At 40.8% G+C, this 16253-nt stretch overlaps 1 protein-coding gene across 1 annotated transcript; it reads right to left on the bottom strand.

Moving 5' to 3' along the window:
- Window positions 1-960: 960 nt before the first annotated feature.
- sltm (SAFB-like, transcription modulator) lies at window positions 961-13211 on the bottom strand. The gene is made up of 20 exons (XM_035183683.2): window positions 13040-13211; window positions 11520-11601; window positions 11372-11427; window positions 10348-10375; window positions 8371-9097; window positions 7751-7785; window positions 7551-7654; window positions 7310-7459; window positions 7074-7186; window positions 6835-6995; window positions 6639-6739; window positions 6475-6531; window positions 6228-6373; window positions 5953-6133; window positions 5448-5572; window positions 3541-3714; window positions 2721-3032; window positions 2485-2623; window positions 2176-2330; window positions 961-2090 (listed from the first exon to the last, which is right to left on the bottom strand). Exons 1-20 carry the CDS (start codon window positions 13172-13174, stop codon window positions 1979-1981), a joined length of 3093 nt encoding a protein of 1030 aa, XP_035039574.1. The 5' UTR covers window positions 13175-13211; the 3' UTR covers window positions 961-1978.
- Window positions 13212-16253: the final 3042 nt, after the last annotated feature.

Here is a 16253-nt window from a genome sequence, read left to right as displayed (position 1 = left end):
AATGACCAAATAATGTATGTAGCCTTTCACATTACAGTCACATATTGTATATGGTTATAAATATATAACAAAATGCCTTATAGACGAGGGACATTCAACCTGATTAGAAGTTACGAGGATAATAAAAGAATAAGATCAATCATTGGTTTCGGTGTTGTCATTGGTAATCAGTCAGCCGATCACTTTGTTGATCACAATGTAACTTCAGTGTCAATTATTTATCTCTGTCGCAACTTATTCCTACACTTTTTATCCTTCAAGAACCAATTTCACAAAGTCTGCATTTTCTGCTGCTTAGACAGGATTCAACTTAATTCATTATGATCATAATCTTCACCCAGGAGGTAGTTCTCACCCATGTCTGATTGTTTGATGGTTGCTTGGTTAGTATTATTTAAATAAAACTGCTGAACTGATTTACGCCAAACTTGATGTTAGGATGGACCAAGGAGAAAAACATGAAATGAGAGCGTGGATCCAGGATTTTTTTCCCCTTTAAAACATTCACTAATCTCCCTGCGAATTACTAAAAAATACGTTTGGTGAGTAGTGGTTTTAAAAAGCACTCAATTCCCTTATCTTTTTTATATTTTGTAGTCTGAGATTACATTTGTCTTCTATTGTATGTATAATAAGGTACGAGACAGGCTTCTAAGGAGGAAGCTGCTCTAACTAGAGAAAAGGACTTTTTGTGACAGTCCTGTCAGAAACCCACATCAATTATTATTTTTGTTAATACTACCTGATACATATTCCAGAATAAACCATTTAAAACTGGTATTTTACTGTAGTATAAAATTACTACATGTATTGTTCATGTATGAGAACACTGGCTCTTTATAGAAAACAATGAAGCTGTGTGTAACTAATAAACAGAGTTTACATAGAATCAACACAAGGTGAAAAGAGGAGAAACAGCAGCTAGCATGACCCAACAATCAGCACAAGTCATTCTGAGTCTCACTTTCGTTGTAGTTTAATCAAGCTTTATCAACCATTTACAGCAGATGTGTAGGTAAAGAGTGTTATGAGTAGGTGCATGGCAGCCCCGGGTGTGTAGCACTGGTCCAAATACAAAAGGATTAAAGAAACTCGACAGGTATAAAAAGAAAACGAGAATAAATTAAATTGAAATAAATGATGGTTCCTCCACTACAGAATCAACCGGTCAACTATGTCAAAATGCACCTTTTGTCGTGTACCAAGTTTTTCAAACATTTTATATGCTGCCATCAGAGAACTTCCTGTTTGTAACATATGGTTAAATAAAGCCATGATATCATACATCTTACAAAATCAGTCTAACCAGAAAACTGACTGAAAACAGGATAACTGCAATAACAATGAGCAACTAAAGAAACTGTGTGATAGTCCTTTCAAAGACTTGAGTGAATGCCTTGCAGCAACACACTTGAAAGTTAGATTATATTTCAGAGACACTGGCCTGTGTAATTTAATTCATGGCCTTTGAGAGGAATATCTGCTACAGTGCCCGTTATTTTACAATCTAATGTTTCCAAAGCAACACAAAGTATGAATTTTCCGGTGTCCTGCGTCATGTTTCCTGACAAATAAACATCCAAGTTAGTGAACGCTCATCACTGAGGGAGCTCTATAATACACTAAAATTAGACGGTACACAGGGAAACCGTGAGAGACACTGGTCTATTGAAAATGTACATACAACACTCAATTAGAGAAGATCATAACATCACTGGAAAACTTTACTTACAAAGACCTAGGGCTGTACAATATTTTCCTAAATATAAGTAAAACATGTGCAAGGGTTGTTTATTGGTAACAGCGGAACTGTCAGGAAAACCCTACACTGAGGTAAACACTTGTCTATACAAAATAAAATGAAGTAGTCAACCTCGCGGCTACAAATGTACCACCTAAAACAGTTGATATCCTAAAAAATAAAGAGTTCCGAAATTTTCCAGGTGCTTTAAAGTGGCTTTACAGGGTATGGCTGCAGTTAGAACTGCCGCTGTGTCGATTTGAAGGGTTTGAATCCGCCCACGTTGCCACCGCTGGAAATGGAGTTGCTGGTGATCTGCACAATTCGGTTCATTCCAGATGAAGAGTGACTGCAGAGAGATCAAAAACATTATGTCAAAGTCTGCTGGGAACAAGAGTCACTGCTGTCATCATTTATTTACACATCTGTCACACCTGGAGGCCGACATCATGCTGCTGCGAGTGTCTCCCATCCTGCGATTGTCAGAGAAGCCGCCGCGCTGGGAGCTTGAGCCACCGTGCCACTCCTTCCTCACGCCCTGATCCCTGCCGTGACGCTCCACCACAACCTGGCGGCTGGAGCTGAACGCCTGGAGACAAGAGATCTGTTAAATGTATGTGTCAGCTACAGCTTAAGTTGACAAATTTGGTCTCATTAAATACCTCCATCAAGGAGTTTTGGAGTTTGTTTGTAAATGTTTAGTTTATGTTTAATTTAAGAATTTCATTACAACATGAGCTGACCTGATTACTCATCACCATGGGTCTTATTCCATCTCGATCACCGAAGCTGCTCCGTCCACGGCTGGCCGAAGAGCCTCCTCTGAGCACAGGACCTGGAACCTCCCGACCGGACCGCTCAGCTCGCATACGCATCGGTCCTCTGCTCAACCAAGCATTACGACAGATCGGGTTTAAAACGTATTACTTTTCACGTATTAGAAAAAGAAATACTCAAGTGTCAAAGTCTCTTCTTTTACCGCATGTCTCCTTTGTTAGTGTTCATCCCTCCATCATTCTTCCATCCATGCCCTCCGTCCCTGGGTGAACGGTTGTGTGACATGCCAGGCATTCCCGCTCTGGCTCCCATTGGGCGAGCGTGCATGGGCACAGGTCGTCTTTCATCTCTGTCCCTGCGGTCGGTGTCCCTGAGTTCACTGCGTTGAGGAGGCGGCGGCTCAGCTCTGCGGACTGTTTCAAAGTTCTTGGGGTAGCGCTCAAAGCCAGAACCCTCTCTGTGAGGAGCAGGGCGACTCTTTTTTACCTCTGGCTCGCCATCAAATCGGTTACGTCTGGCAAAAAAAGAACAGAATGTGATTAAAATGATAGAATGAAACATCAAATGAGCCAGAAGGCAACATAAATATCTGTCAGTCAGATTTATAAGTAGTCTCCGATCAGACACTTTTTTCAAACTGCAGAATATTTTTGGGGTAAAGCCTATATAACTGATTATATGCAACTATTCCTTAGTGTAGCTGTGATTTTGTTGTGAAGTAATCACACAGATGCCTTCATGTTGTTTAAACACAGAGGTTGAGGACACTTGACACTGAGAAACAGATCTGTGCAGATACATGAGATGAGAGTATCACCCGCTGGTTCAGGAGCTTCCTCTGACTGATGGTCTGTTCAAAGCTTATTTTAAGACGAGTGGGAACGAAAGCTCAATGACTGCAGTTGTTATATATCTTCAATGTTGTCCAAGGAGACGATGAACAGCGAAACTAAGCTAATGGCATCTAAAGAAAAACCAAGACCTGTTTTGGGTTTTTTTTACCAGTTCACCACAACTTGTACCTTTCGTACGTGTTGGTCTGCTCGACGCCGCCTTCTGGAAAACGTCCCCTCTCTCGGGGGCTGAAGTTTGAAAAGCGGTTCTGCTGACGGTTGTAGTTGGAGCCTTGGTTCAAGCGGACATCAGAGTCTGACTGCATCTTCTTGTTGCCATTCCAATAGGGATCGTCCCTGCGACTGCAACAACACATACAGACACACCTCATGAGCAATGGGAATAAATAGAAACAACTCAATGAAACGCTTCTCTCAAGATCAGCGTTTCACCCAGTATTTTTTTTTTCGTGTTGGGGGGGGGGAGACACATGTCAGGAGTGTGTACGTATGTCTGGCCATCTGTTACTCTTCACACAAACCAAAATGATCACATTTATTTAGTTATTAAGCGATGGTGCCGGATCATGAATCTGTATCGTTCCGGTCACTTTAACCCAGATGTACTGGCTGTGAGCACCATGTCTCGTCTGTGGCAGGTGAACGCAAAATGTTGGACTTTTTTGTGTTTAAATAGGCGTCTCATAAACTCTAGTGTGAATCAAACAAACAAAGTAAACTTCAAGTACTGTTTGGGTCCTAACTACTTCTGATTAGTGATGGCATTTTTTTGTTAATGTGTAAAGTGAGTGCAGGTCAGCAGGGGAGGGAGGACATGCTGCGGGTGATAAGGGACAGTACAAGGATAACGGGTCTATAATGCGTGTACGCCCTGATCCCGTAGCAGAAACACTGAATATGCATTAAATACTGTGCTGACATTTTCTAGTAAAACTAGTGGTGCACCGATGTATCGGCTGTATATCGGTAGCGGCCGATATTCGCCTCGTTTACTGCCATCGGCGTATCGGTAATAAACTTGACTTTCACCGATAACATTGGCCGATGTTCATTGGTATGTTTTCTGCAGCCTGCCAATCTGGCATCCAGATTATGGTACACTGACGCCGGGTTTACACGGGCGCTGAAGCGCCAGCGCGCCAAGGAAAGCCAGGCGCCTCCCATCCACCCCTGTTAAACCTTTGTGCGGTTCACATGGGCTGCGATGCGCGGCGCGCCAGCGCCCTTCACCGATGGTTTCGGCGTGCGGCAGCGTATCGCGCCAGGAAACAGACTGAAAAATGATTTTAAACGATATAAATGACATTTTATATGATATAAATGATCAAATATGCATCCCATACTTTGTATTCCCCTTCTGTTGTCCTGGAGTTTTAATTTTCCCAATTTTCCCAATCACATAATTAAATGTCCCCCTCTGCCCATCCACTACAGCCACACAAGCAGTCATATAGATAAAAAGAGAGAGAGAGGGGGGCTAAAGGCTTCTTTGGAGAATACGTCATTTACCCCGACACCCGACATTGAACGGGTTACATACAACAACAAGCGGAGAATCGCGGGCTGACTGGCGCGGAGAAATGCGGGTCCAGTGTGCACATGCGCAACAGGTACTACATACAAACAGCAGAGACAATGTCGGCAGCTGTGTGGGATTTCTTCACTGTCTCAGAGAAAGATCGCCGTTTAGCAATTTGCAAGACATGTTCAGCCGACATTTCAAGAGGGGGTAATACCACCAAGGATTTCAACATGGCATCTAAAGTTACACTTGTCACTTTTTCTGTTTTTCATATTATTCAAGTAATAAACAAATATCGGTATCGGCTATCGGCTAGATTGTTGTTTTAAATATCGGTATCGGCCAAGAATTTCCATATCGGTGCATCCCTAATTAAAACACTAACATTTGCTTAGAGGGGGTTATGCATTGATGTACATTTTAACAGGTAAAACCCCTTAACAAACCCAAAGCATCAAACCAAACCAGGGAATAGCTTGAAAAAGGGACAATAAATTAACTACAATCAAGGTAAAACTACCAAACTACTGAGGGACATTCAAACAGTGTGTACCCGTGTTCCACTTCACGCCCTCTTTTGAGGTTGTTTCTCTTTTCCTGCTCATAGCGGAGCTGTTCCTGTTGCCTCCGCAGCTCCTCGCGTTCACGTGCCATGCGCTCTGCCTCTTTACGCCGCTCCTGAAAGAGGTTAAATTAAAATACTCGAATTAAAATCAATTACTAGGAGATGTGGATATTGTTATAGCTACAAGTAATTATAAAAATCAAAAGCATTTGTAAAGAAGTGCTAAATTACAAGCTAACTGACGATACGAGTTCTTTCACTGTCTGTAGGAGTTTAATCCACACTTGTCTTTTCCCCCGGCCTAATTTTTTTGAAGGGGTGCTTAATTGACAAATGGTTACTGGATGGATACTACCGTTTGTAATAATGCAATTTGACACATCATTCATCCCTGAGGTGGACAGTTTCCAGTTTTACAGTTGAAGATAAAGATGTGACTGCAAAAAGGATGTGTACTTTTACAAACAGGTGAATGTATTCATGCTCACTGTACCTGCTCAATGCGTATTCTTTCTCTCTCGAGCCTCTCTCTCTCCAAGCGCTCCCTCTCCAGTTTTTGTCTTTCCATCTCCAGTCTCTGGCGCTCCCTGAGCAGATTCTCCCTTTCTTCACGCTCTCGCAACAGGCGGACACGCTCACGCTCCCGTCGTTCTTGTTCAGCAATTTCACGCCTCCTACAAACGAGAAAATATGCCTCATTTTAAAACTGCAGAATAAAAAAGAGCAACTAAATTTTGAGTCTACAAAATGCGTGTTGTTCCAGGATACCTGCGCAACTCCACGGCTCTGCGGACCCGCTCCATGCGAGCCACTCGCTCGCGCATCCTCTGCTCTTTCATCTTCTCGAAAGGCAGGATGTCATTTTCTTCCCCCTTGTTCATGAAAGGTCGCTGTTTGTCTTTGAACATCTCCAACTAGGAGAGGAGAAGAGAGATTATAGTTGTAAAACCTCATCGGTGAAGCACAGTAAATGAAAAGACAAACGTGTGTGTCCCTCGTATCAGGAGCTTCATACCTCTTCAGGAGGAATCAACCACTTAGGCCGCCTTTGAAAATTCATGTTGACTGGAGGCTGAAAAGTATTTCAAAAAGTTTCTCATTTGATATCTACTGATTTAAACTTAGAGTATATAAAATATTTATATTAAATATAATTAGACTGTAAATAAAAGGTCTTACCTTCTCAAAATACCTCCCTCTTCTGAAAGGTCTCATTCTGCCAAAATTGGGATCTCCTCTGTTATAATCTACTGCCATCACCTTGCATGGGCTCTTTGTCCCTAGAAAGAGAGAGAATGACTATTTACAACAAAGGCCTTGCTGAATGATTAACTGAATTCTTGAAATCGGTGATGAAAAAAGGAATAAAACTTACGGCCATGCTTTCTGTCGTCTTTCTTCAGAGAATCTGCTCCCGAGTTGGATGAAACCGAGTCAGATTTTCCACTTTTCGCCTCCTGTTTCTTGGATAATTCTTTGTCCTTTTCTGACAGTTTATCAGATTTCTTGTCTTCCTTCTTGTAAGGTGGCTGTGCTCTGTTGGATTGAAAGCACATTTAATATCTTGTTGTCCTCACGTAAAGGAATAACTGTTCAACTTATTCTGTCACTCACTTGTTAGTCCATTTCATCCCTGTGGAACTGCGCTTGTCACTCGTTTTGCTGGAACTTGCTTTGTCCTCTGCTTCTTTCTTTGAAGGCTCTTTTTTGAACGGATCATTTTTGGCCTGAAAAACGACGGCAGAATATTAAATAAAGAACACATGCCCCAAATTATTCAATTAATAAAAAAGATAGCATTAGATCAGTCAAGTTTTGGTCAGAAACCATTTATCTGACTACTAACTTACCCTCTCCACATATATCTGCTGTCCATGGAGCTCTGTGCAGTCAAGGTGGGAGACGCAACGTGTCACCTCTGTACTGGACGACATCGTCACCAAGCCATAGCATTTTGAACCAGGACTGCGAGCATTTGTAACCACCTTGGCGCTCAGAACCTGTTGGCAGCAAAATGTGTTCAACATTTTTCTATGACCGATAATTTCAGACTTATTCAAAATAAGCAACAACTAACTGCACATTATTTACCTTCCCATATTTGCCAAACAGATTTTTTAGATCAGCTGCTTTGGTGTTCGAGGACAGGCCGCTCACCCAGATGTTACGAGACGAACCGTTGCTGCTAACGACTCCTGATTAAGAGATTTGCCAGAACACACAAAGATACTATATCAACTGGTCAAAAGTGATTTCCTGGGTTTATTTCGAATGTTTGGACAATATCTTACCCTTGTCATCTTTTCCATCTCGGTCTCTTGAAGAGCTATGGAGCAAATGTTGCAACAACAAACAGATGAAAATGAGCGCAGACAAATAAAACCAAGGTGTAAAGTGAGAGATGTACGTCTTGTGGGAAAAAAACAGCAACATATTTAGTACTTTTCAGAAAAAAAATTCCTGTAGGCAAAGAGTGGATCTGAATCAATGACTCAACGGCTTCATTGCTTTTCCAGAGGTGAGATGGGTCAGGTTGTCAGCCAATTTATTCCCTGGACCAATGAAATCTTCGGAGCTTTGTTCAACTTCAGTGAATGTTTTGGCCAAAAAGAAAAAAAACTGTCATCTTGGGGACTAATGCTCTTTTACAATGCCTTGTGTGGAAACTGGAAAGGGCTTTAAAACTTCTGGAAACGTCAAAGTAACAAAATAAGGTGTTTTTTTCATCTCCTGGTTAATGTCAGAATTTAACCAACTTCACAAAAATACATCAAAGTAGTAAATGGCAGGATTAGGTACATCAGTGAACTTTTCCCTTATGCGAAAAAAATCTTGAGGCTACCCACAATGGTGCGTTCTTAGTGAGCTGGACTTGGTAGTAGTATCAAAGAACTGACATAGAAAGACAAACCTCTTTGCTTGACCTGATGCCCCAGTAGTGGAGGGGCCTTTCTTCCCAGAGTCTTTTTCTTTATCTCCCGTGTCAGCTTTCTTCAAGGACTCTCTGCTGTCTTTCTTCGTGGGCTCACACCTGGATCCATCGTCTTTCTTACCATCTCTGTGGCCCTCTGTCTCTTGATCCTTCATGTCATCATCTGGGCCCGTATCAGTAGAGGCCTCTGGCTCATCTGTGCCCTTCTCGGCATCTGGAAGTTTCACATGTTTACCTGTTTCCAGGAGATCGTCACCATCAACATCTAGGGTGATGGCATCTTCATTTGGGATTGAGACGGATAGGTGATCGTCCTCTACATCTTTAGAGGAATTCATGGCTTCGGTGTCAGCATCCATCCCAGCCAGTTCGAGCTCCACCTCTGGCTCAGCCTCCCCATCCATGTCGGGGTCAGCATCGTCATCCATGTCGGGGTCAGCATCGTCATCCTCGTCGGGGTCAGCATCGACCTCTGGCTCAGTCTCCGCGTCCACCTCTGGCTCAGTCTCCGCGTCTATTTCTGGCTCAGTCTCCGCGTCCACCTCTGGCTCAGTCTCCGCGTCCACCTCTTGCTCAGGCTCTGAATCAGCCTCAGCCGCCACAGCTTCAGGCTCTGGTTCAGCCTCAGGCTCAGACTGAGCGAGGCTGTCCTCTCTCGGTGCAGGCTTAGAATTTTCGCGAGTACCATCATCTGTATCAGTTACATCTGAGGGAGTTAATAGGATAAACATGGCAAAACAACTTTTAGCATTCATGTCGCATATTCATTCACCTAAAAAGTAGAATAGAAAGCACATTTAGTGTTAATGGTCATCGAGGGCGTAGACACCATAGGAAGACACTAAACACACAATCTTCACTGAAAATGTGGACGATTCTGTGGTCTTCATTTCTTGACTTGTTATGAGTTGGTTCACTTTCAATTCATACTGAATGTGCAAGTCCAGATGTTTCCCCACAATGTGTAATAGTTCTCCAGGTGGGAATCTTGGGCCAAGTACATATTAGGAGGAAAAGGCCATCAGTTCATCCCTCAGTTTTGTGCATTACACAAAATGCATGGCATCAGTCCGTGGAAAGTCATCTGATTTTTAGGCAATCTCAAACATCGTCTAACATCTCGTCAATAATGAATGACGTTGTGGTGTGATCAGCAGATTTCAGGACACTCATCAAATCCAATCTGCTGGGATGTGTCCTGTCAAATGTACCCAACTGTGGTCAAAATGTTTGTGTCCCTTTGGTTATAACAGTCTGCTGTCTGCAGTCCTAGGCGATGCTGTATGTCAAATGGATGTTGACTGTGATGAATGACGTCTCTTGGTCTTTAAGGAATCTCATGACACAAGGCCTCAGACTTGTTTTAAGTTGTGTAGCTGTCCTTGATTTACCCAAATACCAGCCTCACTCACAGGCTGTCTCACCTGGCAAGACCTGTAACAAGCTGCCAGATTCCTGTGGTAAAGGGGGTGAAGTATTCGGTGCACTTGTCACTGCTCTGTCCACCAATGATGTCAATCAAAATGTCAGCAGCAAGGTGCAGTGATCCTCGAGGGCTACAAGTTGCTGACTCTTCAAATTCATTGTTTGTAATAAAATGTCCGTTTGTTGGCGAACCTTCCCTCGTTGTCTCCATGGGGAGTGTAGGACGCTGGGTGCCAGAGGGCATGGAAATCCACCGAAGCAAACAGTTCTTTAACTTGAAATATTTTGTGCAATCCAAAGAAATCAGGTGCCTTAGTCAAGGCAACCCGCATTCGATGACTCTTACATGTACCAATGACCAAAAAAAACCTGGAGTCTGCTTCATCAAGCCTGTCTATATGGCTGCTTTTAGCATATTGTGAAATACCACAGCAGCTAGCAGAAGCACAAAATAATCTCACCATAAGACGTTAGCTGCAAAAAAAGAGACTTAATATTAACTTTGGGCATTAAGACTGCCAGCATACATACCCTTCTCTGATTCATACTCTTCAGTTTCCTAGGGGGGGGAAAAAAGAACACAGATGTAAGCCCAAACAACTATTTCAAGCGAGGAAAGTTGTTCGGTAGAGTAGTTGAAAAGTAGTTCTGGCTAAGTTTTCATTGCATTAGTTCAGTAATATTCCCTCTAGATGAGTATATGCTTCTTTATGACTCCCTGAAACAATCCCACAGCCACAAGGTGTAGATTAAAATTATTCAATCATTTACCAGAGAATTCTGACATAAATTTCAGTTATTTAGCTCTAACTGGGAAAGAAAAACATTCTGTATAGCAAGTGTGACGATTTGTAAACTATTTCTAAGCAAATTAAGCTCAGTTCAGTATATTTAGTACTTCCCTTCTGATCAGTGATGGTGTTTAAGTGTAAAGTGAGTGCAGGTCAGTGGGGGAGTGAGGAGGAAGGACACAAGAGACTGACGAGGTAAAAGGCGACCGGACCTATAATGTGCTTCTGTCCTGATTCCGTATTAGCATTGGTAATAATAATAATAATATTGCAGCCGTGGGACACTTCTATGAAATGAATGTTGTAGAAAACTTGAAGGGATTTTGTTCCGTCACTGCATCGATGCATGCACAGTTCACTGCGATACAATGGTATAACGCGAAGCAAACCTGGATCGCTTTGTGTTCACAATGCAAAAGTTAAGCGAACCAAAACGCAGAGTTAAAGCGAGCCGAGTCGAACTCAGTTCTTTTGGAGTGTTCAAATATGCGCAAAAAATGCTGACTCATTTCTCTGAGTTCGTTTGGAGGGCTGAAAGGGACCAAGTGTGAAAACTCCCCAAATATCCCTTCAAGCACCTTTCATTTTGGTGATCAGGCAAACAAAACAATCCTTTGCTAACTCTTAAAACAACTTCCTAAAAAATTACCCAAGATGTACGCTATTAGAAATGATTGTATTTGTATCTAAAAATTTGGACCATGGTGGATAAATACTAAAATCAACAGTCATGTGGCAAACATTGAAAATCCTGTGCCAGTCACCTTGTAAAGGACATCTTCTTCCACGGTGGTGTCGGCGTCTGAATCCATTTTTTTCACTGAAAGTTTAAATAAAGAAAGATGAACATGGATAAAATAACAGACTTGCTTCACCACCCTGTCTCATCAGTGAAGACAAGGGCAAAATTACCTTTAGCTTTTCCAACTTTCCGAGGTAACGCATCACCTGAAAGCTGCATCTTTTCGGGATCACCACCTTCATCCTCGACAGCCTTAAAACATTTAAAGAAAACATGTAATTCAAACTGGCAACATAATCTGTTAAAAATGTATGTTATAAGACCAAAGACAGCTACAGCTTTTAACTGATCATTCAATCAACGGAAAATCAATTAAACGTTATAAAATATAAAATAAACATTATCATTTGTAAGCAGAAATGCTAAATATTTGCGAGTTCCAGCTTTTCAACTGTTGAATCAAAAAGCCAATTCATTTGCCTGTAAAAAAATAAAATAATAAATAAAAATAAAATAATAAATAAATAATTGGCCCGAGCACATGCTTTGGTGAGAATTTGAGGGCTTTAATTTGTTGTTGAACCCTTTGATGCTGATAATGCAGGAGTGGAGTTGTTTGGTCCATGTATGTCCGAGATACAGAACTTCGTGTTTTGATGGCGTGTAATCAAACCTTGAAGCCACGGTGTGACGAAAAATCGATCTTTGAGGTAGTTTTTATCTCCAGCTTGTTTAGATGACACTCATCTCAATTAGAAGTTGATCTTATGAAAGCCCTGGGACACGTTCGTCAAAGTAAAAATGTGAAAAATGGCCACTAATTGCAAAATGGCGGGCTTCCTGTTGCTTTTTTCAAAGTGCACCTCTAGACTTTTTGTTTGTCTGGTCATGATACACCTGTGTATCGATTTTTGTGAAGATCGGTCAATGTGAACGCGTTCCAGGGGGCGCCGTTGAGCCATTTTGCCACGCCCATTTAGAATTACTCCAGAATACGTACATTTTCACCACTTTCTAATTTTCTGCAATCTTTGGTAAGAATTTGAGCATGTTAAAGCCCTCAAAGAGCCAATTCATTTGCCTGAAAACAAATAAAAAATAATAATCCTTACAATTTCAATAGGGCCTCCCACTGTCCGGTGCTCGGGCCCTAATAACCGTCCGACACCTTGACCCATGCCTCCTAACGGCTGAGTTCATAGTAACCAACCAGTGGGGAAACAAACTAACCCTGCGCACATTTCGACATTTTAAAAACCACAGTTAAAAGGGTTGTGCGAACGATCCAGCCAGAAGCAACAAGCCGAGATCAATCACATCGCCTCTACTTCTGGAAATAAACAATGTCGTATTTAACAATGTGAGGCTTTTAATGTTTGTTTTTTTAAATTCACATTACTCTTATGTCGTCTCGAGGCCTATCGTGGTCGATGCTAACGTTTAGGATAATACGTTGTTTTCGTGGCTCCGGTGCTAATTCACACCCCAGCAGCTCACACGCGTTTCTAGGTCGAGCGATATTAATACGTCTGTTTACCAGGTGTGGTGTTAAGGTTGACGTGTGTAGAGCTAAACTGGGTCAGCAGGTCTCGTCTATCGAGCCAACAGCAAACCTGTCACGGATGTAGCTAGCGTTAGCATCTCTGCATAGCAACCACTCATCTAGCAAACAGGCTGGTTTTTCACTCACCTGTTTCAGCCTCGCTAGAAGCACGCTCTTCACACCGGAAGTGTCCAAACTCCTTCGCTTCAGCTCGGATTTAAGATCGACAACTCTTAATTCGGTTAATTTCTTCGAATCCGTGGAAATGGCTCCCGACGCCATTTTACCTCGAGATTACTGAACTGACCGCGCGCGTGCGTGGACCATTTTGGCCACGCTTCTTCTTCTTCGTTGTTTTCATCCGTTGTCATTAGACGCCACCTACTGTTGTGGAGGAGCCAGTGACTGGCAACATGTAAACAAACCGATGACCTATAAAATAACGCAGGAGCAAAACATCAAACCAATCTTCATATAAATACTGTTCAATCATTTCAATGGAAGGGATTAGTTAGTGTAAGATAAAAGCTTCGTAAACTATTAATCAAAACACACACATACACACACTGTTGGCACATTAGTCATCAATACTTTGGTTAGCCTTAAAGTTTTCATTATGTCAATTTTTTCTACTGTCAAGGCATTTAAGCCATTCTGATTTTTTTGTTATCACGTAGATTCTTTCTGATTATATAGATCTAATGGGTTTTATACATTTTTCTAAAATGTACTACCCCTATTTCTAATTATGTTGGTTTTTTACACATTATAGTGTGATAACTTTAATTTTTTGATTAGATTCTCAGAGTCATCCACCAATGTTTTCATGTTTCTATTCACCCAGGTATTGAAACCTTGAGTGGATGATCTTTACCATTTTTTCTTTGACATCATCCCTTGTTTTGTATCTCCATTTGGTCGGTGCTTGTACATTATCTTCATCCAGCCCTGATTTGATATCCCTTGTTTTATCTTTTACATTACATTTCATTTCATTTAGCTGACGCTTTTATCCAAAGTGACTTACAATAACAATAATCTTATCTTATCTTATATATTAATCTTTAATTTCACCATGTCATTGCTTATGGCTATCCGATTTGTACTTTGTATAATGGGAACCCATTTAGAGGCATTTTTAGAAGTTAACCTAAACAGTAATATGTTACACTGATGAGCTATTGTACTCATATTAACTTTACTTTCTTGATTGCAGGCTGTTTCCTTACTGTTGGTGGCGTGAAATATTTACTAATTAATGAAATGGAAACAGACAGTGGGTCTGAGAGCCTGATAGTTTATTCTCTCTGATTGGCTGCTTTCAAAGAGGTGTAGCCTATATATGTCTGAATGTCCTACGTCTCACTGTTTACCAGATGAAGGTCCACAGGACCGAAACATTGTACACTTGAGAATAATAATAATAACATTTTTTCAAGTTCAGGATAGTGTGTGCGATTCCTCTTCTCTATTTGTGGTATTGTTCCTTCAATGTTGCTCAAAATAATCTTTATCTCTCTTGCCCCCACAACAGTATATGCTCCGTCCTGAAGAATCCAAAGATCAGGTGAGAGGGCCCTTCAATATGGGTTCCTTGCAGAAGAAGCAGAGAAACTTATTTAAGCTGCTTTCAAACATGAACTGAACTCTGGAGATCCTTCACACTTTGTCCGGAGGGGCTGTGTAAATGAAAATGTCCAAGTGAGAGCCTACAGACTTTCTGATGACTTTCTCCATCTGCCCCCCCGGTATTAAGTTTGCAGAAAGTCTGAAGGAGCTGACATGACAAAACAGCAGGAGAATCGCCACAGGATTCACTTTGAGCGAGTGGGGGGGATGTTGACACTTTTAACATGCAACAGAAGCAAGAATAAAATAAAAAAATAGAGAAGAATACTAATGTGATTGTAAACAGACAATGTGCTGTTAAAAACAACAGGTACAGGCCTTGTGATATATGGTGTTCAGTATAATCTAAGAGCTGAAAATGTCCTGTTCAGAGTGGTCAGCAGAGTTTCTTTATCCCACATGAATCCTGCACATACCTTTACACGCACTATAATCAGTTTCTTCTGTTGCTGTTTGATCTCAAAAGACATTTAGCTTTTCCAACTTAGTTTTGTCACAACAACCTCAGGTACTATGTCTACTGTCTCAAAATAGAGTTCTTCACAATAAGTAAAATTCCGTCTTGTGTTGTACAGCACCTGTGATTTATTATTCCCGCGCTAAACTAATTTTGGTCTATATTCTTTTGTAAATTTGCTCAGTTAAACCTGCGAGGGAGAAATGTTGTCCCTGTTTCTCCCAGTGGAGACAGAATATGGCTCTATAGACCTTCATCAGGTAAATCTAATAAGCCATAGCTTTTTCTTACCATATGACCATTGACAAAACTGGAAAGACCTACTGTCACATGGAAGACCTTTCAGAGACACAAATCAAGTTTAATTCCTGAACCCCACACTTACCACACCCGTCAATTTAGCACTCACTGAACATGAATTGTATTTAAAAAGCCTATAATATATCCAAATATCTAAATATTGAAATTTATAAAATAAAAAAATATATATATATATATATTCTGACATTTCTCCAGTCTTTTCACTTTCATTGTTAAATACTGTATACCTTTATGTCAGGCATGTTGAACATTTGACTATGATAATTTTTAATATACTTATTTCTGTATGGGTGACTAATTATGATAGTGGAGGTAATGTGTGGTTTATATGGTTTTCCAGCCACATTTTTTTTACCTATTCAAAAGTCATCTTGAATAACCAGTTGTTGCAGCGTGCATATGGATAATTTGTGTATATAAACATTTTTTATTGTTTGTATACCAGGATTCTTAATGTCATTTCTCCAGCCTATTTAATCTGATACTTTGCTGTGGCCCTCTGATTATTATTATTATTAATAATTAGAATCTTAAGTATTGCAAATTGTTTTCATAAACAATTAATCAGCTGATGATTTTCTTTTTAATCATTTATTCGTTTTATGTGAAAAATGCCTGTTAGAGCTTCCCAGAGATCCAGATAATTTCTCATTATGACTGAGAATCACCACAAACATACAGTATTGTATATAAAGCAGTTTCAATTGGCTACACCTCAGCTCCAACAATGAAATGCTGCTTAAACACTGACCCATTAATTGTAATCTATGTGTGTGTTTGGTTTTCAGTCTCATTCTTAGTCTGGTCTGCATAGATCCCCTTTGTTTGTTTTTTTCAACATTTATATTCTCTTTGTCAACACGTGTGTGATCTCTGCGACTGTTCTGTGTGGAATTTGTGTAAATTTCCATAAAAAAAACAGGATTAACTCAAACTGTCGCGAAGTGTCGCAAA

The sequence above is a fragment of the Hippoglossus stenolepis genome, chromosome 1, assembly GCF_022539355.2.
Source record: "Hippoglossus stenolepis isolate QCI-W04-F060 chromosome 1, HSTE1.2, whole genome shotgun sequence".
In the NCBI taxonomy this organism is placed as follows: Eukaryota; Metazoa; Chordata; class Actinopteri; order Pleuronectiformes; family Pleuronectidae; genus Hippoglossus; species Hippoglossus stenolepis.
Note: the sequence above shows the minus strand (reverse complement) of the source record. Positions and strands in the feature narration are given on the sequence as shown.